Source organism: Vicugna pacos, chromosome 7, assembly GCF_048564905.1.
Source record: "Vicugna pacos chromosome 7, VicPac4, whole genome shotgun sequence".
In the NCBI taxonomy this organism is placed as follows: domain Eukaryota; kingdom Metazoa; phylum Chordata; class Mammalia; order Artiodactyla; family Camelidae; genus Vicugna; species Vicugna pacos.
The window spans coordinates 28,935,187-28,959,489 of record NC_132993.1 but is presented as its reverse complement, the minus strand read 5'-3'; the positions used below and the strand labels follow the sequence as shown (position 1 = coordinate 28,959,489).

Here is a 24,303-nt window from a genome sequence, read left to right as displayed (position 1 = left end):
CACATTCAAAATAAAACCACAATGGTAGTTATGGAACTGTATTGTCTCACTCTAATAACCATGATTTTCTTTTTCAGGAGTGCTTTTTTGATGATGTGGAAAACATACCAGCAGTGACTACATGGAACACATACCTTCGATATATTACTATTCACAAGAGCTTAATTTTTGTGCTAATTTGGTGCTTGGTCGTTTTCCTGGCTCAGGTAAGAATTTTCTGTTGTAAAATATTACTGTGATTTAAAATTAAATTAAGAATAGTTTGGAAGGATGTATACAAATACATGCACGCACAGGTATAAATGTGTATATATATATATACATAAATGCAAGTGTATATGCATATATGTAACTTTACATTGTATAATGATAAGCATAGTTTTATAGTTCTCCTATTTATATTTTATTATTTCATACAGGGCATATTAAATATATTTAAGCACATATCTTCTATATGAGGAGTTTTTAATACAGAGATTCAAAACCTCCAAATAGAACGCCTTTGTATGGGTTGAAATTAAACACTGAAAATTATTCTGCACTAAATTTGGAATTTATTTAACTCTAGGTAGTGCATTATTAAGTATGTAAGTTATGAATCACCACCTTTAAAAGTATTTTGTCACAAAATAAAATAAATCTATATTAGGGGCTTAGTAACCATTTTACACAATCCCTTCAGAGATTCAAATCACCCATTTGCTTACAGGATTGTCTTCAGCGCTACCACTGTGGTCTCTTTGCCATGCCTGTGCTGTCCTTCCCAACACCAGGTTAAAATAAGAGGGGAAAGAGAGAACAGTAGACACAAGTTCAGTTCCACCTCCATGTGGGTGGCTCCCGAGGCTGGTTGGTGGATGAGGTTTTACTCTAGATCAGGAGCAGTGAACTAAATTCCAAAAGGGACCTGGTGGAAGATGTCTGCGATTGAAGATGGAGAATGTTTTCCCCCCAGTTGTCTAAAGGGGGCAGTTGTATCTCAACACAAGCCAGGGACTTGCCATGGGGGAATTTGGGATGAGTTTTGCCAAATCTTCTTATTTATTACCTTAAGATGAAAATCCAGATTTTTCTGTAAAATGTTCCCATTTTTAAATGTGGGTAGTTGATTAAATAGAAACAAATGAATACTATGTGGGCACAACAAAATACATCTGTGATTGGATTCGGCCTGTGAATGACTACTCTAGAGTAATTTTTTCCAGAGGACACTGCTGGATATATCCTACTCTACAACCTAAATCCAACATAAGGCCCAAGCTGCCAGTAGGGAAGAAATGACCCAGGTGAAGAATGGCTTCTTCTGAGGGTGTATAAATGTAGTCAGACCTGAAACCTAAGCATGTAACTACATCATTTTCTTACTTGGCTGTTTCTGCCCTCAATTAAGAACTCTACACAAAATATCATTACTCCTCCCTGACCAAGTAAAGTAGTGTGAAATATCGAAGGGGATGTACTGGAAAGTTGCACACACTACTTCAACCTACAAAGTGCCAATTTCCATTTGATCTGTGAGTTCTGATGATGCTCTTCTTTACTATTTTAAATGAATAAACGAAATGGAGGCTGGACTCGAGATGCAGTAGACTGTGGTGCCAACTCTGGAATCAGGCTGACCTGGCTGTGAATTATAATTCTGTGTTATCAACTCTATGAAACTGAACAAGTTAGTTAGCATCTCTGAGCTTCAGTTTCTTCATCTATAAAATGGAGTTTTGATAGTACCAGTTTCATAGGCCACTTTTGTAGGTTAAAAGACATCATGATTATAAAGCATTTAATGAATTTGGCACATAGTGAGCAGTGTTAGTTACTGTTCTCACTAATATCCTTATTGTCTATCATCATTATAAAGCTCAAGATGGTTTGAGGTGGGCAAGTCCACAAGAGACATAAAGGAAGTTTCAATAAGTCATTTTATACTTTAACAAAAATATGGGGTTGAGTAATTTGACACCCTCACTGAGAATAAAAATTGCATTGAAATGTATTTCACATTTACCTCATTAGTCTCTACCAGTCATGCCAAATGACCAACATTAGTGTGGGTAAAACCCAGTCTTGTGCCATATTTAATCTCAAACCAGCCCTTTGTAATTGTCAAAAATTTGAACCCCTGCATGGGAAGATCAATATTACTTGAATATCTTTAATTTAGTTTTGTAGGAAAAAATGGTCCTTTCTGAATGTGGTGGTGATTTATGTTCATTTACAGGAACTTTGTCCCATGCAGCGCCATAGAGCTGAACTTGTGCACCCCTCAAAATGGTGTGCAATTAGTTAATTAGTGGATTGAGCATTGGGCCACTGCACATGTGTACAATATTATTAGCACACTTAATCAAGAAGACAGTGGTCCATTGTCTTCAGGCTAGAAACCAAACTACAACAGAGGGTGTAAATGTTGTATAACTTCCCATTATTAGTTCAGCTGTCACAATTACTGCAAAAACTTGACTTTTTAATGAACGAAACAATCAATAATGTCATTTTCTAGGCAAGAAATAATATAATAAATGATAAACCTTTTGGGCCAGTCTCCTGAAGGCATTGCCAATTAACTGGCTTGCAAAATTTTTAATAACAAAACTTGGTGATAATAGATAAATAGTAATTGTTTTAATTATGTGCTTAGTTATAGAGCTAAACAGCTCATTCACTGATGTTCAGAATTCTGTTGATCCTTCGAATCAAAATTTACGTAGTTTCCTTTTAGACTAAAATCCTGTCTTAATACCAGTGTGCCCCATTCTCATTACCATTGAAATATCTCATTGGTGCTTTGCATCCTGGTACAGGTGCTAATCCAGGAAGATAGTTTAGGTCTTTTAATCCTTGAGCCTCATACTCAGAGTGATCAGAGAACCTAAAGAAACGTTAAGATAGGTTTCTTCCTTGATAAAAATGATATATTCATTTTTAGTTTTCATAGGGGCTAAGCCATACTTCAATTTAGATTTTATAATTTTAAAGAGTAGGTCCCATAAGCTTCCCTTTCAGAGTATGAAATAAATAGCCTTTGGAAAAAAATGTCTTCAAAGTGCTAAACTGAAAACATTGGTTTGGTCTATTTGATTTGTTACCACTTAACATTAGTGTCATTTTGATAAGGGAGTCAGCCTACCTTTATGTTTTTGTACTGTTGTATTTACTACAGGACGATATCTTCTGTGAAGTTCTTAGATAGTAGCACCAAGAATCTAGGCTTTAAAATTTCTATTATGTTGGTCTTTCTAGTGCTCCTGCTTGGCAGCGCATCATTGACTAGATAGAGAAGAAATGCAAGTAATAAAGTGGGAGGCATTTTCCTCCTTCCTTTTACAACAACCAGGGGGTATTGTTGTTGCCTGGAGTATCTAAAGACTCTGTTTAGTGCTTTTATCCTGTGATTTTTAAGAAATGTGTCAGAGAACTGCTGTATACTCTTCCTTTACGATTTCCTTTCTGTTTGTTAATGAGGAACCCCTGGGTGGTTTTACATTATTAATATATGTAATATGCTCCCATAATATCTCTATTGATAGTAATACCTCTATTGGTAGTAATGCTTTTAAGGCAGCTTTACTTAGCAAGGGTCTATGTTTTAGGGCATGATTTGACCTGCAAAGCATTGAAATCTGTGTATGAAGTCATGACTAGATGTCACTTTACTATTACTACCTGTCATTCATTCAGCCATTTATTCATTCAACATATATTTTGAGTTCTTTGAGTATGCTAGGCATGATTCTATATGTTGTGTATCCAGTGAAGAACAAAACAGAACATAGAGATGGAATACACTCATGTACTTCTGTTTATCGTGTTAAGAGAACATTCATAATGCTGTGCTCCTTTGGTAAAAACCCCAAATACCAATAGGTATTCATTTGCACACAGATCTCATTTTCTGATTTGGTAGGTAGCTCTGAATTCTGTGTATGTACAAAGCTTATAGAATGAATTGGTTCTGGTTCTTTATCCTACAAAATATAATATGTCACCTGCTTTTGAAAATGCTTTCTATATGATTATTCTATAACTTTCTCTCTGCTGACATTTGTAAATTTTGTTAAATTTAAGTGTCCTTTTATCCATCCATCCCTTTATTTATTAAGTACAGATTTACTGAATGCCTATCATTTACCATGTGTTGTTATAGGCATTGAGGATGCAATGGGAAAGAGGACAGATGGCTCCTCCCTGGTCTTATGAAGCACATTCTGAAGGAGGAGATAGGCAATAAATACGTTTTGATGGGAATAATCGCAGAGTGTGAGAAGAACCATTAGGAAATAGTGTGCTAAAGTAAAGGCGGGAAAAAGAGGGTGGACAGGGAGGCCTTCCTGAGGAAATGACATTTAGTTGATGCCTGAAAGGCAAGAAGGACTCAGACATGCAGAGACTGGGGCAAATACAAAGGTTTGATAAGTTATGGAAACTGAGAGGAGGTCAGCACAGTTGGGGGAGTGGAAGAGGTGAGTGAGTGGTGTGTCATGGGGTGATGTTGGAAAAGTCAGCCAGAACCAGGTTTGCAGGACCATTAGCTGTAGTAAAGAAGTTGGTTTTTATTTTAAATGCAATAGGAAGCCTTTGAAAATCTTCATCCAATATGTATGATTTTTTTAAATGTTTTGAAAAAGATCACTCTATCTGCTACATGGAAAATGAATTGGATAGGGACACGAGAGGAGGCAAGGACATCTGTTATGACTATAAGAGGTTGCTGTTATTCACTAGGTTCAACGTCCAGAGTGTTAAGAACCCTAAGTCAGATTTAAAGGCCTCTGCAGATATTCTGCAGTGAAATATTTAGGAGTTGTCTTCTTTGTAGCTTATTAAACACTCACATTAAACACAGAGAGTGTTTAAACACAGAGACTGTTGGCAATTCCAGCATTATTGACACTTCTTTTTTTTTTTTTGGTGTGGGGGAGGTAATCAGGTTTAATATTTTCATTCATTTATTTTTTAACAGAGATACTGGGGATTGAACCCAGGACCTCATGCATGCTAACATGCACTGTACCTCTGAGCTGTACCCTCCCTTCCTCTTGACACTTCTTTAACTGGAACAAAGAGGGACTATTCTTCATGAGAGAATGTTGAGCCATAATACCTTGTTTGGTCGTATTCATGTTTCTGAACCTCTTATATATCTGGCTTTAGCAGTTTTTTTCCTCTTTCATGCTCATTTTCTTTAGTTGTGAGTATCGAGTCTTGTACCTGGCCAGGTTATGTTGTGGTAGGGCTCCTCATAAGTCTTGAACATATTCTTCCTCTAGTTGTACATTACTACCTTGGAAACCATGCTGTTGTGGTTTTACTTCATACATGATCAGTCTTCGTCTGTCACATCTCCAAAGATGTTCACTAATTCATTTAGCAAATATGTCTTTCAAATATAGGCACTGGGCTTCTTTTTCCATATGTGCATGCTATGATATCCTATCCCCAACATGCCATTTTTAAAAATCATATAGACAAATTATATAATTTAAATTCTGACCTAGCTTCTAAATACTGGCTATCCTATTTCATCTTGGCATCATTTGCAAAGTTCATGAATCCTTATGTTGGCCATTCATGGATCTATCCTTAGAGAACACCATCATTAAATTCCTGTTGCCTGGCATGCGTCTATAATGAACACTCTGTCTACACCCCTTCATAACTAATAGTCTTAATCTCTGCATGCACTGTCCAGTACGGTAGCCACTAGCTACATATGACCATATAAATTAAATGAAATTACTTAAAGTAAAATGTAAAATTCAGTTCCTTGATCACCCACATGAGCCAGATTCCAAGTGATTGAGTGCCCTGTGTGTCAAGTGGCCGCAACGTTGAACAAAGCAGAGAATGTTTCTTTTCTTGTGGCAATTTCTCCTGGACAGTGCTGGTCTAGACTATACTGTTTTCTGTGTGATATGGAATGATGTTTAAAACCCTGAAAAAGCTGAAAATAAAGACCGTTGCGCTTTTCCTGTTCAATCTTCCAGGACCGTCCTTCTATCATAAACTGCTTGAACTTTATAACCTCAAACATTCTGGAAATTAAATGTTAGAACTTGATTACTCAATTGTTTCCATATACCCCAGACATTTTTGCTGAAGTCATTATGTCAAATCCTTGGAAATGTTTTTGTTCCAGTCAATGCAAGTAGTTTGGGTTGGTGGTCTCTATTCATGAGAGCCAAGAAATAAATTTACATTGCACTGATTAGACCAGTACCTTTGAAAAACTGCTTTGATTATTGTTCCAGGGTAAACATTGTAAAATACTTATTTTGGGAATTTACTCACATTCAGGGAGTGCTGGCAATGCCAGCATTATTGACACTTCTTTAATTGGAACAAAGGGGGACTATAGTAACTGAAGAGTGACTCAGAAATATACCCTTATCTAAGTTCCTGAGTAATTTGATTAGTCTTAAGAAATAGGAAAATATTTGTACTGGAACAAAGACTTTTGAAATAGCTAGATTATTGCCGAGTTTCTCATCATTTTGAATTCACTTGAATATCAAGGAAACAAAGGTAGCTTTTATTCATACAGTGCATGGAGGCTGTGTGTATAATGGAAAAAAGTAGGAAAATGAGAATGATACCATTAGATTTTTCATTATTACGCACCTGTCTGATATGTAAATTTAACTAAAAATTATACACTCTTTAAAGTGTAGGACTTCATAATGTAACTTCTTAATTCTAAACATTCTCCACAATTTTTATATGGTACTATTAAATACTTACAATAAATTTGACGTAGATTAATGTCTTAAGATAAATAAGGCATAAATTTCTTATACCAAGCGTATTTGTTTCTCTCCTGTTCATTTTTATGCTGAGTTCATTTTCAAATTATTTTACTCACAATTTCTTCTTTTTTCTATTTGATTCTTTGGTAAGGCTAATTGTAGAATTACAATCTTACAATTTTGTAAGTATTTCTAGTGTTCCAGCTGTGTGGTTCTCATCGCAAGATTGTTTTCCCACAGGGTTTGAGAGAATAGAATGCCAAATTAATGGAATAGAGTAAAGATCATTTAAATATCAAAGAAATTTTTAAAAATCATAGTTGTTAAAAATTTTTTTTATTTAGTTGTAGTATAGAACATTTGTTCCTCAGCTAAACGTTTCCACCTTGAGAAAGCCCAAATAGTGCCAATAATACATGTTTTAATCTGAATGCCCCTTATCTTTATTCATAAACTGAAATTTTGCATTGTTGAGATTTTTAACTGATTTCCGTAAACATTTGTCTTATCTTTTCCAACAGTTAGCTGGTCTTATAGTTCTGAGTCCTTCATAATCATTGCACAACAAATGAAATTATTTATAGCCACTAACCAGATAAATTATCTGCCAGCAGACCGAGATTAATCTCTATATAAGAAACAAACTTTATTATTGAAAACATTCAACTGAAATAAATCTTAGCTCTCCTATGAGCTTCAATGAATAGTTTCTGTTGAATGAAGTAGAAAAATGGAAAAGTATTTTATTCAGTGGAATTTGAATTCCATTAGCTTAACATGTTCTCACATCAAATAGTGGTTCTTAGAACAATTATTGTAGCTGCTGGACCCAGGAAAGTAAAGCAAAGAAAAGTGAAATTGTGTGTATTTTGAAGTTGGTCATGGTGGCATTAGAGATGGGGGTGGGAAGAGTAGGAAAAGATGTTGGAAAAAAAATCAAGTGTGTATTATTCCATTCCAGATGGCTGCCTCTATGGTGGTGTTGTGGCTGCTTAGAAAGTGAGTATTCTGTGTCTTCTTGTGGATTGTATTTTGCTTCTACTGATTATTTGGGTCTTATTAAATATTGTAATATCCACTATGCTTCATTTCCCCACAATACTGTAGTAGAAAATTGAGTTCTTTTGTTTCAAATTGTGAGCATGTGTAGTTCCTGCAGCTCTTCACCACTTTCTGTTTAGTCATGTTTAGTTTCTGTAAGTTGCAATGACAATACTTAAAACAACATTATACATTTAGTATTTTCTCTGATGATTTAATAAGGGTCAATTTTATCTATTTCAATGGTGAAAAAACTTAGTCTACTTTCCTGCAGTCCTTCAGATTAAAGGCATTAACTCTGCTAATGAAATGTGTTTTCTTTAGACTCAAATTCAGCATCATTTACATGTATTGGAAATCCAGTGGGAAAGTTTGGTTGCCAAATAACAATGTCCTTTTGCTTTACAGAACACCTCTTCAAGACGGAGGGAATGGTACTAAGAGTGCAAATAATAGTTATGTGGTGATCATCACCAACACCAGCTCGTATTATGTTTTTTACATTTATGTGGGAGTAGCCGACACTTTGCTTGCTCTGGGAATGTTCAGAGGTTTGCCGCTGGTGCATACTCTAATCACAGTGTCGAAAATCTTACACCACAAAATGTTACATTCTGTTCTTCAAGCCCCTATGTCAACCCTCAACACATTGAAAGCAGGTACTTGACTGGATGTACAAAGTGAAACTGTTGATTCTCCATGAGAAGGGCCCATGAGTTAGTTGGTTTTCCAGTAGTAGCGTTGGCTTTTGCATGGAGGTATCCACCTTTACTGAGCTTCCTTATGACTAAGATTTACATATCTCAAGTATTATAGGCTGTCAGATATTGTCTCTTCTCCTCTTTCTGTATCAGCTAATTAGAGTGGCTCTCTTTGTTGGGACATGATGCAGATGGGACTATACCAGCAGAAGCAGCCCTTTTTGAGTCAGTTGTCCTTCTCTGTTTAGACATTTGATTCAGCCCCCTTCCAGGTATCTTGTTACCAATGTACAGTGTTGTTTAAAAGAGAAGATTCGAGGTGATCAAGAAAAATATTAAAATTTCTTACTAATAAAGTCTTCTGGTGGGGTAGAATAATCTAGTTTTATGTAACTGTTCGAAGATGATCCTATAAATTTGTTCCAGGTTTTATTTTAATGGATGGGGATCCCAAATGTATTTTTAAAATATTTCTTGACACTATCATAGAGGTTGTAAAAGAGTACAAGCTTTCAGTTGCAAGATGAATAAGGTCTGAAGAACTAATGTATAACACGGTGACTATAATGGATAACACTGTATTATATAATTGGAATTTGCTTAAGAGAGTAAAACTTCTGACACATACACAAAGGTAACTTTGAGCACTGATGGATGAGTTAATTAACTCAATGAAAGTAATCCTTTCACAGTGAATACATATATCAAATCGCACATTGTGTACTTTAAATATCTTCCAATTTTATTTGTCAATTATACCTCAACAAAATAAGTGTCACAGAAAGTAAGAGTAGTGAAATAAAAGGACCAAAGATTTTAAAAACTAAAGGCAATAAGATACTTTGAAAGTAATCAATTCTGTTGATTCACCTTTAGACAAATTCACATTTAAAGAATCTGAGGTTAATAAGGAATTTCCCAAGTTTTATTCTTACAGCAATCTGTTGAACACTTAACTTTGTCTGGCACTAGGCCAGATGAATAAGGCACAGTTCTTTCCCTGGAAGAATTCACAGACAAGGGAGAGGAGGTAGACACAGAAACATTTGATTATAAAGGAAAGAGTAAATTCCAAGATTGAAATTTTTAGAGTGATTTGTATCTAAAAGATGTCAAGATAAAAAATATCCATCATTTTTTTTTTCTGGGTAACAACAGTTCTGGGTAACAACAGTTCAGTGTTAGTATTCAAGAAGATCTTTATATTTATTCTGAAGCCCTTGTGTGTCACTAAAGCTTTATCTCATTTAGATATACTCATCACCATGCCCTGTTTTAGATCTAAGAAATTTTAGACCTAAAAGGGAATGTCAGATTACCTTGATCCAATGATTTCATATTTTTAGTGGGAAAACTGAGATGTAGAGAAGGTAGAGGACTTGCCCAAGTTTCTAAAAGTTAGAAATGGGCAATGAGACATAATGGATGAAGCACTGGCATTATTTGAGGCCTGGCTTGTCCTCATAAGAGTGATGCTCTTGGACGAGTTACTCTTCTGAGCCTTGCCTCCACATCTGTAAAATGGGGAAAGGAATAATTGTCTCAGAGGATCATTGTGAGGATGAAGCCAGGTCATCATCTACCAGCCTGTTATGTAGCCAACATGAAATGAACATTAGTTCTCCACTGTTGTTCCCTTTCTTTGGTTTCCCATTTGAAATATGCTAAGCACCAGAATATCTTTTCTTTCTACCAAAATAACTTCCATTTTCTACACAGAGTAAGTGCTATAGGCTATTTTTTCCAGTGTTTGGTTCATTAATGAAATGATATACAAATATGTTTAATTAAATATGCTAAATAAAATATCATTAATAGGAGCTGGGAGATCATGACAAATCAAAAAATAAGCATTGAATAATTCCTACATATAAGGCTTTTTGCTGAGGGCTCAGAGTGACACAAAATACATGTGGTGTGGTCTCAATGACCTCTAGCAGTTTACAATCTAGAAAAAAGAGATAAGACATGTATACAAGCAACTATAAGACATGGATATAGTTTCAAAGTGCTGACCAAATGTATTAATGATATTGTGTGTCCAGAGGAGGAGGAGACTAATTTGAGCTGGCACAAATATTGATGCTTCCTGGCAGGAGAGGCATTTGAATCAGTCCAGGAAGGAGACCTAGATTTTATCAAGTAGAGACGAGAGGAAAAGGTTTTCAGGCAGGGGGAACCACATGGAAAAGGCAGGGAGGTAGGAGAGTATAAAGTTTATTTAAAGGATAAACCAGTTTGGCTGAAATGGACTGTTTGAGAAGAGGAAGCTTGTACCCAGGGTGGCTTAAGGCCAAGTTATGGAAAGCATTAAATATTAAACTAAGAATGTTGGACTTTATCCTGTAGTTAATGGGGGGGGGAGGTAAATGATAAGATTTGATATCACTTTGTTTGTACAGTGTTGTTATATTTTATCTAATTATATGTGTAACTCACCCCTAGACAATGAATTCCTCCAGGGCAAGGAACAAGGCTCATTCCCCTCTGTTATCTCGGTGCCTAGCGTTGTGCCTAGTAGCCACTCCATATGTAACTTTTTTTCATTGAAGGAAAAAGTTTTCAGACTTATAAATGTGAGTCAGGAATTTAGAAGGCAGGCTGAAGCTTAGATTGCCAGCGAAGAGGGTAGAAAAGGAGGATATAGCAAAGGAGGTTCCCATAGTGCACAGGCAGGGGTTGAGAGTGGCTGCGGGTTCTGTGTCAGAAAGGTGTGGAAGTCGAAGGAGAGGGAGGCTCTACATTACGAGATACAGATGGAAGGGAATGAGGATAGCATATCCAGATAATTATCATTAAACTTGGGCTTGCCAGTGTGAGACTAGTAGAACAGATGCCCATTCTCGACATAATTTGTGATAGGGCTCTATTAAAGACATTGGTTTCTGCCTGAATCTCACAGCAATCTGTATTTTATAAAGGTTTAAAAGTAGGAGATAATAGCTTGAACACATAGTTATTTAGAATCTCTGTACAAGTGACTTAAAATCTTTGTATGACACTGAAGTTGTCTACAGACTTATTTATCTGATTATGTGCTAATTCTTCTTGGGTTTTGAATCCCTCTGCTATGATCCAAATTTATCAGATACTGCTATGTCTTTTTAAGATGACTAGTTTTTGAGGAATTTATTTTTCTTTCTATTATAGGTGGGATTCTTAATAGATTCTCCAAAGATATAGCAGTTTTGGATGATCTCCTGCCTCTTACCATATTTGACTTTATCCAGGTTTGTAAAAATAAGTATCATTGTTTTTGCTTTGTCTCACTTTTTTAGACAATTAGAAAAGATGGTAAATTAGTTTTTGCTTATTTTTCATTTGATTAAGAGTTGGAGTCCCTTATGGTGTACACCAGAAATTGACACAACATTGTAAACTGACTATAATTTAAAAAAAAAAGAGTTGAAGTCCTGTCTATTGTATGAATCTTGTCAATACGAAAAAAAACCAACTTCAAGATAGACATAAATTTAGTAAATTCAGCAAGAAGTCAGAACTGTTTACCCGAGCAAGGCAGTTTTGCATGTACATGTACTGACTGTCCATTTGGGAGTGACCTAAGAGGAGTAATTGACCACCTTCCTCCAAATGACTGTCCAGGAAGCATGGCATTGTTGACATTGGTGTCACTATTTGATATTAGTCACCTACCTCCAAAAGTCTTGTGTTAAAAATGAAGTTTGATTTCCTGGTGGACTACAGTTTGAACCAGTCTCATCCATGAACACTTTGGCACAGATTAGCTAGTCAGCAATCTCACAGTAAGGACCATAGTGCAGGGACAGGAGCACAGATAAATTTTCAAGCAGGCAAGAGGGGAAGGAAGAATTCAGGATGAGTGAAGACTAGCCCTTGGTGACAGATTTGACGATGCCTCCAAGGCAGCCTGGCTCAGCATGTGTCCTTGAATGGGGTGATTGATGGTAAAAGTAGAGAAGGAAGGGTGGCGGTGGGGATGAAGGTAACCTAGGGGATACCGCATTAGGACTCCATAAATGACAGAACTTGAGTGTTATGAGTTAATAACCTTGGTTGTTGGACCAGGTTTGAAAACAGGTTCCTGTCTGGCTTAGGTTGAGCCCCAGAGAGCAAATGGTGCAGCCTCAATGACCTCCTTGGAAAGACAGTTGGAACAGGATCCTGCCCATCTCAGGTTGAGTTGTTCCCTCCCCTTACCCCCTCCCCACCCCTCTAAGAACCTATGAAGTAAAATAAGAACTACCACATTTATATGTATACACAACTGACGTTGGCAGGTGCAGAAAACGAGATTGCCGGTTTGCTTCATCTGACGTGATTAGCACAATAAAGCAAGTTAACTTTTCCAGGTGAACTTTAGCAGTTTGAATTTCCTTCAGTTACTCTGTTTAGGGATATAACTCAGCAGCCGCTGCTGGAATTCTTACAACTGATAAGCTTTGAGTTCATACGTGTGAAGGGGAATTTCTGGTGTCTTTCTTTAAATTCTGGATATTTGTCCCTTGTTCTAGGAGTGTAAATGACTGGTCCCAAATGTATTGTTAAGTCACGTACAGACTGGAACATGGACATCTTGACATGATTGCGGAAGGATTCATGAGTGTTAGCCCTTGATAATTTTTTTTTGAACTTTCGTAGTCTGCTGAGTATTTTCTGAATCAGTGTAAGGCTCATTTCAGAAACCCTCTGGGAGTGTACATTTTTGTATATTTATTTTATAAATTAACACTTTTGGACACTTGTGATGACTCAGATTTTTTCTTTTATGGCAATTTGAATAGTTTCTGCTCAACTCCTTGTGTTATTGGGGTTCATTAGTTGTTGCTTCATAAGAAATTGAGCAGGGTGCTTTTATTTTGATTTCCCTATTTTACTTATAAGAGGGTCTCACATTAAGGAAACATAATATATGACAATCAAATACAGTAAAATCTGATTAATCTTGATTTTATTAAAAAATTCATCAGAGGGATCCTTTAAATTGTGAACTCCTCTGGCCTTAATTATGTTCAGATTAAAGAAATTTCATTCTGGTCACATTTCAGAAACTTTTTTTTTTCACAGAATAAGGTACACATAAAAGTTTCCTTTTTTAAAATGTGTAAATTCTATTTGCTCTAGTTAATAACGTTTGATAATATTCTGAGAAATTTGTTTTCTGGATTGAAACATGTTATAGTGAAAATAAAAGACCCAGATTCTCTTCTGCAGAGACAACTATTTATTTTGCCTTGAGCAAGACGCTTAATCCCTAAGGGTCTCAGGTTTCTAAAATGAGGAGGAGAAATCTGATGATGGTTACTTTTAGTACTAAAGTTGAATTCTTCAGATTGGCATGCTGGAAGTGGACCATACATGACACATCTGAACTTGAAGCCACACTGGAAAACACTATTCTAGCATCCTACTTATCTTTATGTTTCAGTGAATGATTTTTTTTTCTTGAAACAGAAACCTGTATTTTAAAATATGCAAATCTTCTCTTTTCAGCCTCCAAACCTTTAGGTCTTTTTTGATTTCTTCTCTCTGACCCTAATAGGCAAATACGCAATGAATCCTGCCACTTTGGTCTCCATTATGTCTTGTACATCTTTCCCCTCCACCACCACTTTTTATTCTGTTAATCCCACTAACCCCTTGCTTAAAAATTCTCAAGGACTATCAATTATGAATTAAATTTCAAATCCAGTGTTCATAGCATGATTTTAAATAGGTATTTATTTATCTGTTTATCAGTCAATCAATTAATTAGTTAACCTTCTAAATGATTTCAATGGGATCATTTTTATCACCTACTCCAGCACTACATGCCCTTCAGTGTCAGAAAGCTTTGGAGCTGTTTTTAGTAGGTGAAAAGGTGCTGCCTACTTCTAAGGAGCATGGGTAATGGTGCCTTGCAGTTTTTATAGTCTGTTGATTTTGATTTTTTTTCCCTTGAATCTTAGGACATGAGTAAGGATAAACGGGAATTAAAAATCCATGCTCACATTTTCATCTTGTATTGAAGTCTCTCTGTTTATTTATTTTGTTGTCCTCTCACTAATACACCTGGTCTACAATGACTTGTTTCTTATTCACTGTAGTTTAAGAACTAGGACAGAATTGAAAGTTTCTTTAAGTAATTAGAATATCAAATTTATGAAACCAGGGTCTTTAGTTTTGCACAAGTGCTAAATTATTAGCTTTGACCTGAGTGCCGAAGGATGGCTTCTTACGGAGCAAATAGAGCTAATTTCCTCAAAGCTTAGACTTATTTTTCACTTATTTCTCAGTTTGGGCTATGTTCTGAGTGATTGTAATTGCTGGAAGTCTGTTGTGTGACTGTTTCATCACTTCCAGTTGTACCCAACTTCTTCATTCTTCTCACACCCAGTGTGCTATGTTGATTGGTTGGCTGCACAGTTCTTCCTATTCTATCATAATAGTTACGGTTTCATTTCTAAGAATCTCCACTGTTATAATCCAGCAGCTCCAGACTGGAATTCTATAGTAAAAATAGCACAAGACAAATGAATACAGTGCCATTTACAACTGTCAACAGCAAACAAAAAACCCTGATCCTGAGGGAATAGTTAAATGTTTCTGTGCTGCCAGTGCAACAGCATTTGTTTTTCAGACATTCTGATATTTAATATGATGGCTTATTTATATGAAATCAAGTTTCCTAGTGAATAATACTCAAAAGTTAATTTCTCTTTTTTTTCCCAAAAGACTATTTCTGAGAAATAAACATCCTCAGTTGAAAACCTGAGTCGCCTCCCATTGATGAAGTCTTGCCATGTAGTAACTAGGGCATTTGAGACTTTTTTATTGCACTGGTGACACCTGTAAGGCAAGAATGGAGTAGGGAAGACTTTTCCCTTAGATTACTGGCTCATCCTGTGAACTTAGTCCAGCGTCTGGCACAGTAAAGATTTATCTCAGTACTTGTTGAATGAGAATGACTGAGGGGCTGGTATTGTAGAATTTGATGATGAGACATGTTAGAGGCATTTTCCCTGGAAAAGTGTCATTCAGATATGATCATCCAAAGCCTTAGGTGAAAATAACAACCCATTCAAAGATTATGCAGAGCTTAGCTACACCCTCAGCCCTGTTCCCATCTACCAAAATGTTCTGTATTTCACTGTATCAACTGAAAAATGTGTCACCCGTAAAAAAAATAAAAATTAAAAAAATTAAATAAAAAAAATGTGTCACTCATGGAAGCTGGTAGAGAACTAGAGCACTGATTATCATATAGGTGTTATGATAGGGTTATTTTGTCAACCCTTGTTGTGACAGTTACTTTATTTTTACTTTATTCAAATTTGTTGTTGTGGAGCAAATGTCAGTTGATTTTTTTTCTTTTTGAAATGTATGGGTTTAGTGTCATGTAGAAATACAGAATTTAAGCCTTTGACTTGATCTGAAGGATACCAACTTGGCTAACTTATTTCTGAGGCTGCTCACAAGGTGCCAGGTTTTGGGTGGGTAACGTGAAGAGATATCTCTAATGAACGGGCTTGACTGAAACAAAATTCATCTGACAACATATGAGAGAAAAATTATCTAATTAAGTCAGCCATACCCCTTAAAGCTTTTTCTCTTTTTTTCTTTTTTTGAGCCTCTAGGTCATTGTCAAGTGTTTTTAAGGAACAGGAACAAAATGGGAAAGGGAATAAAATTTATTAAGTATAATTGTTTTCAGTCTTAAATTTTAATCAGCTAGGGTCAGAGAAATTAAGTAGCTTGCCTAAATGGTCAAGCCTACACTTAAACCATATCTTGATGACTCAAAAGTCTCCCAGATGAATGCCCTCGATTTTCAGAAATGGTTTAAACAAAATAAATCTTAAAATTTCACATTCATACTAAAATTAGTTCAAATAAAAAGTTAGTTTTAAAAGAAGCCCAGGCTAGAGAAAAATCATATTCATTTAATATTTATTTACCTCTACAAAGTGTATGAGAAATAAGAATATACTGAAGTCCAAGAATTTCAAAACTTCAGAATGTTATTATTACCTGAACAATTTTTTGAATTTCGATAGCACTTTTGAGAATGTACTTTGAGATGGCTGCTTTCCTACTAGGAAGTTACCTGCCCCTTATTAAAAATGAAACAGATTATGAAGAGCCTATTTGAAAATATATTGCTGGCACACACTGTCCATTTTGCAACGTGGAAATGTTTACTCACCAACGTGTTTTCTTTGATCCTGCAGTTGTTATTAATTGTGATTGGAGCTGTGACAGTAGTCTCGATTTTACAACCCTACATCTTCCTAGCAACAGTGCCAGTGATCACTGCTTTTGTCCTATTGAGAGCCTACTTCCTCCACACCTCACAGCAACTCAAACAGCTGGAATCTGAAGGTATGATGCTACCTGTGAAACGCTCACCTATGAAAATAATCTCAAGAGCTATCTGTGATTCTCTGTGATTAATCTACTTTCCCCAATGTTTTTCCTATTTTTAAACTCTCACTTTATATGACAGTGGCTTTTTAAAATGTCTAAGTGTATAAAAGGAAACAGTAAATTACAAAGCACACATAGATTGTTTTTTAATTAATGACCATGTGACTTTATTTTGATTTTAAAACAAGTCTATAGAGTCTTAGTAGACTTGGTGTATAGGATATCCATTCATAATTATAGAAATTAAGGTTTGAAATGATAGTGCTACTATTACTAAATATTTGTCTGGGTTCCCAAATGATACTGGACAAAATTCTTTCCCCTGTCTTGTTTTCAGGCACCCTTCTTTCTCTGCTGGGCTCTGCCTTTTTGGTGTGCCCCCAAATACTGCTTCAGCTGTTTGGGAAGCCTTTGCGTGGGTGCATTTTCAGGGGATAAATTGCCAGTGTGTTTCTGTATTGAAGGTTATTTGCTAAATTCAGTCAGAAAAACTTTCTTAATTGAGGCCTTGAATAAAGTGTCTGAAAAGAAAAACATTTTCTCTCAGCAGCGATTAATTTAAGATTAATCAGAGAAACAATGGCCAGTGGTAACCAAGGAATATGAATAAATAATGATTGTATAAGCCCCATACATTGTAGCCAAGTGAAAAAGGAGGATAACTCTCTAAAAAAAGAAAAAAACAAACCAAACCAAACCAAAACCCAAATTGCATATATTCAGATTATGGCCCCAGAATGAAAATTCTTTCTAACCAATGACATTTGTTGTTTGATTATTCCTTAAACTAATCTTTTTCAGGTAAGATTTGCATTATGTATTTACATGACTTGCATTGTTTTCTATGGGAATATTTCACAGGCAGGAGTCCAATTTTCACTCATCTTGTTACAAGCTTAAAAGGACTATGGACACTTCGTGCCTTTGGACGTCAGCCTTACTTTGAAACTTTGTTCCATAAAGCTCTGAATTTACATACTGCCAACTGGTTCTTGTATCTATCAACACTGCGCTGGTTCCAAATGAGAATAGAAATGATTTTTGTCGTCTTTTTCATTGCTGTTACCTTCATTTCCATTTTAACAACAGGTACATTAACTCTTTAGCTAAGCATTTATTTAAAGCTTTGTCAACCAAAAAACTCTATTTCTTATAGTTTAAAATTTCAGGTATCTTTAAATAGATTTTCTGAGAGTTTATTAATCAAAAAAGTTGTTTATTATTGATTGAATGATTTCCTTGGATTAGAGCTATATACAGTTTGAAAAACTGAGATAGAAGGTGTCAGGTAACAAATCTATGATTGAAAGAAAAATCATTTCATGACTCTCATTTTGATAAAGAATTCTGACTTCAAAAATAATAGATCTCTTTATTGAAGAATTCTCTGAATATGGGAAAAGAAGCATCCACATTTATACACACATACACACAAAACCCCCTCCCTGGAAAGTGTTGTTCTTTTAACCACCAATTGGTGCAATTTATCACCCTAATGTGAATTTTGTGTGATGAAAAACTGCCATAAAAGTGAAATAACTTAGATAAAAGTCCATATTTTTCAAATACATATTTTCTGAGTTTCAGGATCTTTGCATGAAAAAGTATTTCTTCATAAGTGAATTAAAAAGCTGTGTAGACAAGTGAGCGCTTCTAATTTAAGAAGTTGAATAACAGCTATAAGAAGTTTTGAAATATTTATATATGTGGCAGTGGACAAGGATTCATAGTAGCTGCTAGATCTGAGGGGTTGTTTGTGAGAACAGAACCCTGATCAAACAAAAAGAAGCACGTGTTGGAGAGCTGGAGGGCCTTGTGGAACCCCAGGCAGGAGGCCCGTGCCGCCTCTGGAGGAAAAGGAATCCGTGTGGACACTTAGACTCAGCACTTCCTGTCTCTGGAGGCTGGAGGCTGGCCATGTCCATTCCTTTCTGTGGCTGCTTCATTCATTTCTTGCTTTCTGAAGACTGCTTTCCCTGGTGTCCCAAAGCTGTGCCACAGTGACTTTACCTGGCCTCTCCATTCAGGTCCCTTACATGAGCAGCTGACTTCCTCTGCCCAGTTATTGGAGAGAACATAAAACAGGCTTATTTGGCCCCGGGGTCCACCTGCAGTCCACACAGTTGCTGTTAGAGTACTGGATGCCCCACATTGATGGTTCCCTTAGCCTAGGGTGGTGGGAGATGACTCTGTGGAAAGAATCTGAGTGGGCAGGCAAATGACCTTAGCAGTATAGTAATTTGGGGCAACTTTAAAACAAAATAAAGTTTCATTTTAGGTTCAGAACTAAAAATGTTTTCCTTTAAGTTATTTGAAACAGGACCAAACTGGGCTGAATAAACAAAGATTTGTTAAGAGTAAATTCAAACCAGTGTGTCTTGTGTTGTAATGTAATGGTTAAGGGTCTGATTGAACCCTGATTTACCAGAGCTGATAGTCAAAATGTTTAAGAATCAGTATAGTTCAGGACCTATCTGTTAGATCAGATGCCTAGCCACAGTGAATGTTAGCCACACAGCCAATAGCAAGCCTGTTTCTGCTGGTCTTCAGTTATGGCAACTTGTACATGTTAATTAACTTCTCTAAAGCCCACATTTTCCTCATATGTAAATAGACATAATAATCGTACCTATCCTATAGGTTTGTGGTGAGTATTGAATGTGATCATTTGTGCAATACACTTAGTGTAGTATCTTGTCTATAGTATATACCTATAAATCTTATATTATTTATATATTGTTATTATTATTAAAATTTAATCTTATTCTCATCTTACTGTTCAGAATGATTAGTATGTTGGGGCTCTGGGTAAATCTTACATATTTATAGAAAATGACTTAGTACTAAAAGCACATACTTGCTATCTGTGTCTTCTTTAGATGAATTGTGGAAGCAAAATTTTCAATTAATAATAATAGGATGATTTATTTTTCCCAATCTTAGAACCTTATGACAATTTTAGCATGCATTACAGATGCAAGGACTGAGTCTCAATTAAAACTTGATAAACTAAATTTATAATTTAACAGCACTCCTATTAGAAAAATTTTAGGGCCATAAATATAGAATATGTTAATTAGCAGTCTCCTCCAGCCCTTAAAAACTATTTACTCTAATTAAACATTTAAATATTGTCCTTCTTGGGTGAATAGTCCGTTTTTTAACATAAAGGGCAGTCTTCTCTCAAAATGACAGACCCAGGAATTCTGACTTCCCCCAAGAAACTCTAAGGTCACTTTCTTCCAACAGCATCTGATTAGCAGAGAAAGTCCTCCACACAAAAGCATGAAGCACATCTAAACATCTGGGTGCTGCTCACACACACCTTTCTCTTCTTTTGACTTTGTAGAGGAGCTCATCCGGACACAGGACTCTCTTCCCATTGGCCATTGTAGTCTTTACAGGTATTATTACTTACAGAGTAATAGTAGAAGAGGTAAAAATAGCATTTACCCAACACCAGCAACCCATCCAATACTTGAAGTATTTAAAAAAAGAACTCATTCCTAATATTCAACACTCTTTGATTTAAAACATTGATTGAATACTTACTATATAAAGGGCATTACTACTGGTGGTAGGTATTGTGGTGAACTGAGATGAAAGATGGTTAAAACTGGTGTAAAGTCGAAATGTAACTTTAATATAATATGTGCCCTCTCCTGGGTATACGGCAAGTAGTTCACAGAAAAGAGGAATAACATAAAGTTTGTTTATATCTTTTTTTCTACCTATAGGTGAAGGACAAGGAACAATTGGTATTATTCTAACTTTAGCCATGAATATCATGAGTACTTTGCAATGGGCTGTAAACTCCAGCATAGATGTGGATAGCTTGGTAAGTATTATTATTTTTTTAACTTATGAAAAAATTCAGACAAACCAAAAAGCGCAGGTGAGAACATAAGGGACAACTTTATACCCAGACCCTAGCTTCGGTAATAAAACATTACAGATAAATTGAAGGCTGCTATGTATTTGTCATTAAACCTATATCTCTTCTTTCCTCCACATAAATAGCCACAGTCAAGATCTAGTGCTGCAGTGAATGCTCTTGCTCAGTCTCCTTGCCCAGGATTTTTCTAGGCCAGCCACCCAGGAGTGGTATTGCTGGGTCGTAGAATTCATTCACGTTCAGCTTTACTAGGTGGTGCCAAACTATTCTAAGATCTGTTGTACCATTTATGTTCCCATCAAGAGTATGAGAATTCTCACAGGTCCATAACTGAAATGTAATACTTGATATCACCATACTTTTTACTGTTGGCAATCTGATGGATGTGAAGTGATTACTAAGGAGATAGGTCAGCTTAATGCATATTTATTGGCCATTTGAGTTTCCTCTTCTGTTAATTGCTTGTTCATGTCAATTATCCATTTTTTAAGTAGACTGGGTTTGTTTTGTTTTTTTTCCTTAATTGATTTGTAGGAGGTATGACTTCTGGATCAGTTGTCACTTCTATACATTTCAAACATGGCCCTCCAGTCCGTGGCTTGACTTATAGTCTTTTGATGAAAAAAAGCTTTTAATTTTAAGTTAAATTTATTAATCCTTTGCTTTATGTTTTGTCCTTTTGGCGTCTTACATAAGAAATCCTGCCCTATCTTGGGTTTTCAAATTTATCAGCATTACATTTTTCATAATATTTTTTCTTATTTTTAAAATTTCCAGTCTTCAGTGATAGCTCCTTTCTCATTCCTAAGTGTTTATCACTGTCTTCTCTCTTTGCTTGGTCAATATTGCCACACATTTATTAGTGTGTACAAAGACCATATTTTGGTTTTGTTGTTTCTCTTGTCTTGGTTCCTTGGAATGCAGAGCCTGCAGCAGTGTACATGAGCTAACACTGTGTCCAGAGCACACATCCCAGGGCAGCAAGAGTGAGAGATAAATGGAAGCAAGGCAGATTTCCCACTTCTATTTAAAAAATAGATGTGTAATTTTCAATTAGACTGTATAGTTGGCCTGGAGAGCTTTATCGTCAACTTCTGTTAGTCTAGCTGGAGTGCTGGATTTAAAGTCAGTCCTCCATGACTGCACTTGTGGAGGGTCTAGAAAGCCAAGTCGGCAATGACTGTATAACACTGTCATTACACTTTTGGATTAGGTTCCTTTTCCTGTTCTCTGAAACAATTCACAGGTTCTCACAAGGCACACCTTCATTCAGCTGTGAAATTTGTATAATCAATTGCTCTCATAATAAATATCACTATAAAAAAATGTCTCTAGAGAAAAATCAAACCTTTTCATACCCTCTTCTTGCCCATGTGACTTGGTATTTTATTTAGCCAAAGCATTTTAATAATTCATTGAAATGTAATTGAACCTTAATATGATTTATAGCAGGGTTTCTCTCTTTTCCTTTAACTTTTTTTTTATTTTGAGTTTGGCTCTTGTTAATGATTCCATTCATCTCTTCCCTCAGCTCTTGCACCTTAGGGGTTGAGTCTTGTAAATGTCCTTTAAAGTGTTTCTATTGGAAAATAGCAGGAGAATAGTAAATAAATATTGTGCTGGCATTTCTTTAATTCTTTGTTCAAATTTTCTACACCTTTGACTTTATCATTAAAATCCTCATGCTCTTCCTCTCTTTTTCTTTGTCTGAAAGCATCTTTTCACCTCGTATGTGATTTTCTTGATTTATGTAACAACCTCTACAACCTCTCTGTTTGGTGCCTGTCTGTTCTGCATGTCCAGTCTCCATTGAAGTTTCTTTCAGGCGTTTTTATTTCTCTAGTTTTTTCACAGGGGCATACTGGGCTTTGTGACCTGTGCTTTGACTTTGTTTCTTTCATCCCCTCTCATAAAAGGATCTTTGGGAAAAAAAAACTATTATGTTATAATATAGTCTTTGAAAAGAATCAATATTTGCATTTCATCATATTTTTAAAAGTCACGTTCTTTTGTTTGAATATCAAAGTGATCATGTTAGTTTTCATTTACCTGCCAAACAGCACAAGTGGTCTTTACTAGGGCTTTGTGGGCATTTATCTAGTCATTAATTCCCATCTTGCAACTGCTAAAGTTATCCAATAATCTGTGTTTTCAGCTAGCATATGTTGAGAGTAGGAGGGGAGATGCGCTCAAATTTCATGTTTACATAGATGTTAACACTAAAGATCCTTGTGACCTCTGAAATAAAAACTCAATGTGTTCTCATTTTACTTCACTCAATTCTTAAATGAATTTAGGTCTGAGTTTAAAATGCAGTAAACAGGGTATTTTGTGTGACATACGCATTTAATTTTTCAGTACAGAGCTACTCAGAAAAAAATATTTTTAGACTGGGGAAAAATATTTTATTTGCCCATCTGGCTGACTTTAGGCATGAGCATAGAGTCAAATATCAACAGAAATATGAAGTTATAAAAATGGCAATATGACTTTTCTTTTATCGCTTATTGCTTAACCTAAGTGCCTAGCTTTCATTAGCTTTCAACCAGTAAAGGTAATATTTGGATGATAACACTTCCTCATCATAGCCTCAAATAGCTTTGTATTAATGACTGACTGCATATCTTAAATGTTGGCACTCAGAACTGGCCAACAACCCTTCTGTTACATTTTCCTAATCAATTCTTTCTTTTATTCCCTAAGAGGGTTCTTTCCTACCTCTAGTCTCTTCCCAGGTGCTCCAGTAATTCCACCCCATACTCTCATCCAGTGACCTTCTTACATACTTCATAGAAAAAAACAGACGCAACCAGAAAGAATTCCCTCTTTTCTCTCCACCAGGTACACCGCCGTTCTGCACCTCTACTCATATGCTCCACTTCCCTCCTTGTCTTTGCTCCCACACAAGGGCCAGTAATACACAATTAACCCCTCTATGTGGGACCTTTCTCCCTAGCATAAAGCTACCATCCCTTGATCTCCAGCTAGCGCCCCTTTTCTTTGATCTATTTTCAGCAAAAATTCTTGAAATAATGCCTGACTTCATTTCCTTCTCCCCATTCTTTCTATAACCTACTTCATTTCATTTCCATCACCCCATGACTTACAACCAACATCCTTCCAGAGCCCACGTCCTTGTCTCCCTCAGCCTCTCAGCAGTACTTATGCCAGGGCCAAGTCCTTCTAGTGACACTTTCTTCTCTTACTAGTGTGATGTTACTCCCACCTGGTTTTCCTGCTACCTCTCTGGTTCCTCCTAAGTTCTCTTTGCTGGCCCCTCTTCTTCTTGTAGAGCTCTAAATGTTAGCTGTATCCCATCTCGCTTCTACCTACACTTTCTCTCCCTGTTATTATCTAACGTCATGCTTCAGAAACCATCTCTCAGTGAATCACACGCTCGTAACTTTAGACCACTCCTCTGCTCCCTAAAAAAAAAAATATATATATATACATATATATCTATATATATCTATATATATCTATATATCTCCAACTACTAACTTGACACCTCCATGCATTTATAAAACACAGTGATAGA

The 24,303-nt window shown here is 36.0% G+C and overlaps 1 protein-coding gene across 1 annotated transcript in view; it reads left to right on the top strand.

Moving 5' to 3' along the window:
* Positions 1–24,303, top strand: part of CFTR (CF transmembrane conductance regulator) — a 251,363-nt gene that overhangs the window by 190,626 nt on the left and 36,434 nt on the right. Inside the window, exons 17-23 of the mRNA XM_072964621.1 lie at positions 78–206; positions 7,705–7,742; positions 8,193–8,443; positions 11,636–11,715; positions 16,675–16,825; positions 17,732–17,959; positions 20,608–20,708. Of these exons, the coding sequence (XP_072820722.1) occupies positions 78–206; positions 7,705–7,742; positions 8,193–8,443; positions 11,636–11,715; positions 16,675–16,825; positions 17,732–17,959; positions 20,608–20,708 (978 nt within the window). The remainder of the gene's footprint in view (positions 1–77; positions 207–7,704; positions 7,743–8,192; positions 8,444–11,635; positions 11,716–16,674; positions 16,826–17,731; positions 17,960–20,607; positions 20,709–24,303) is intronic.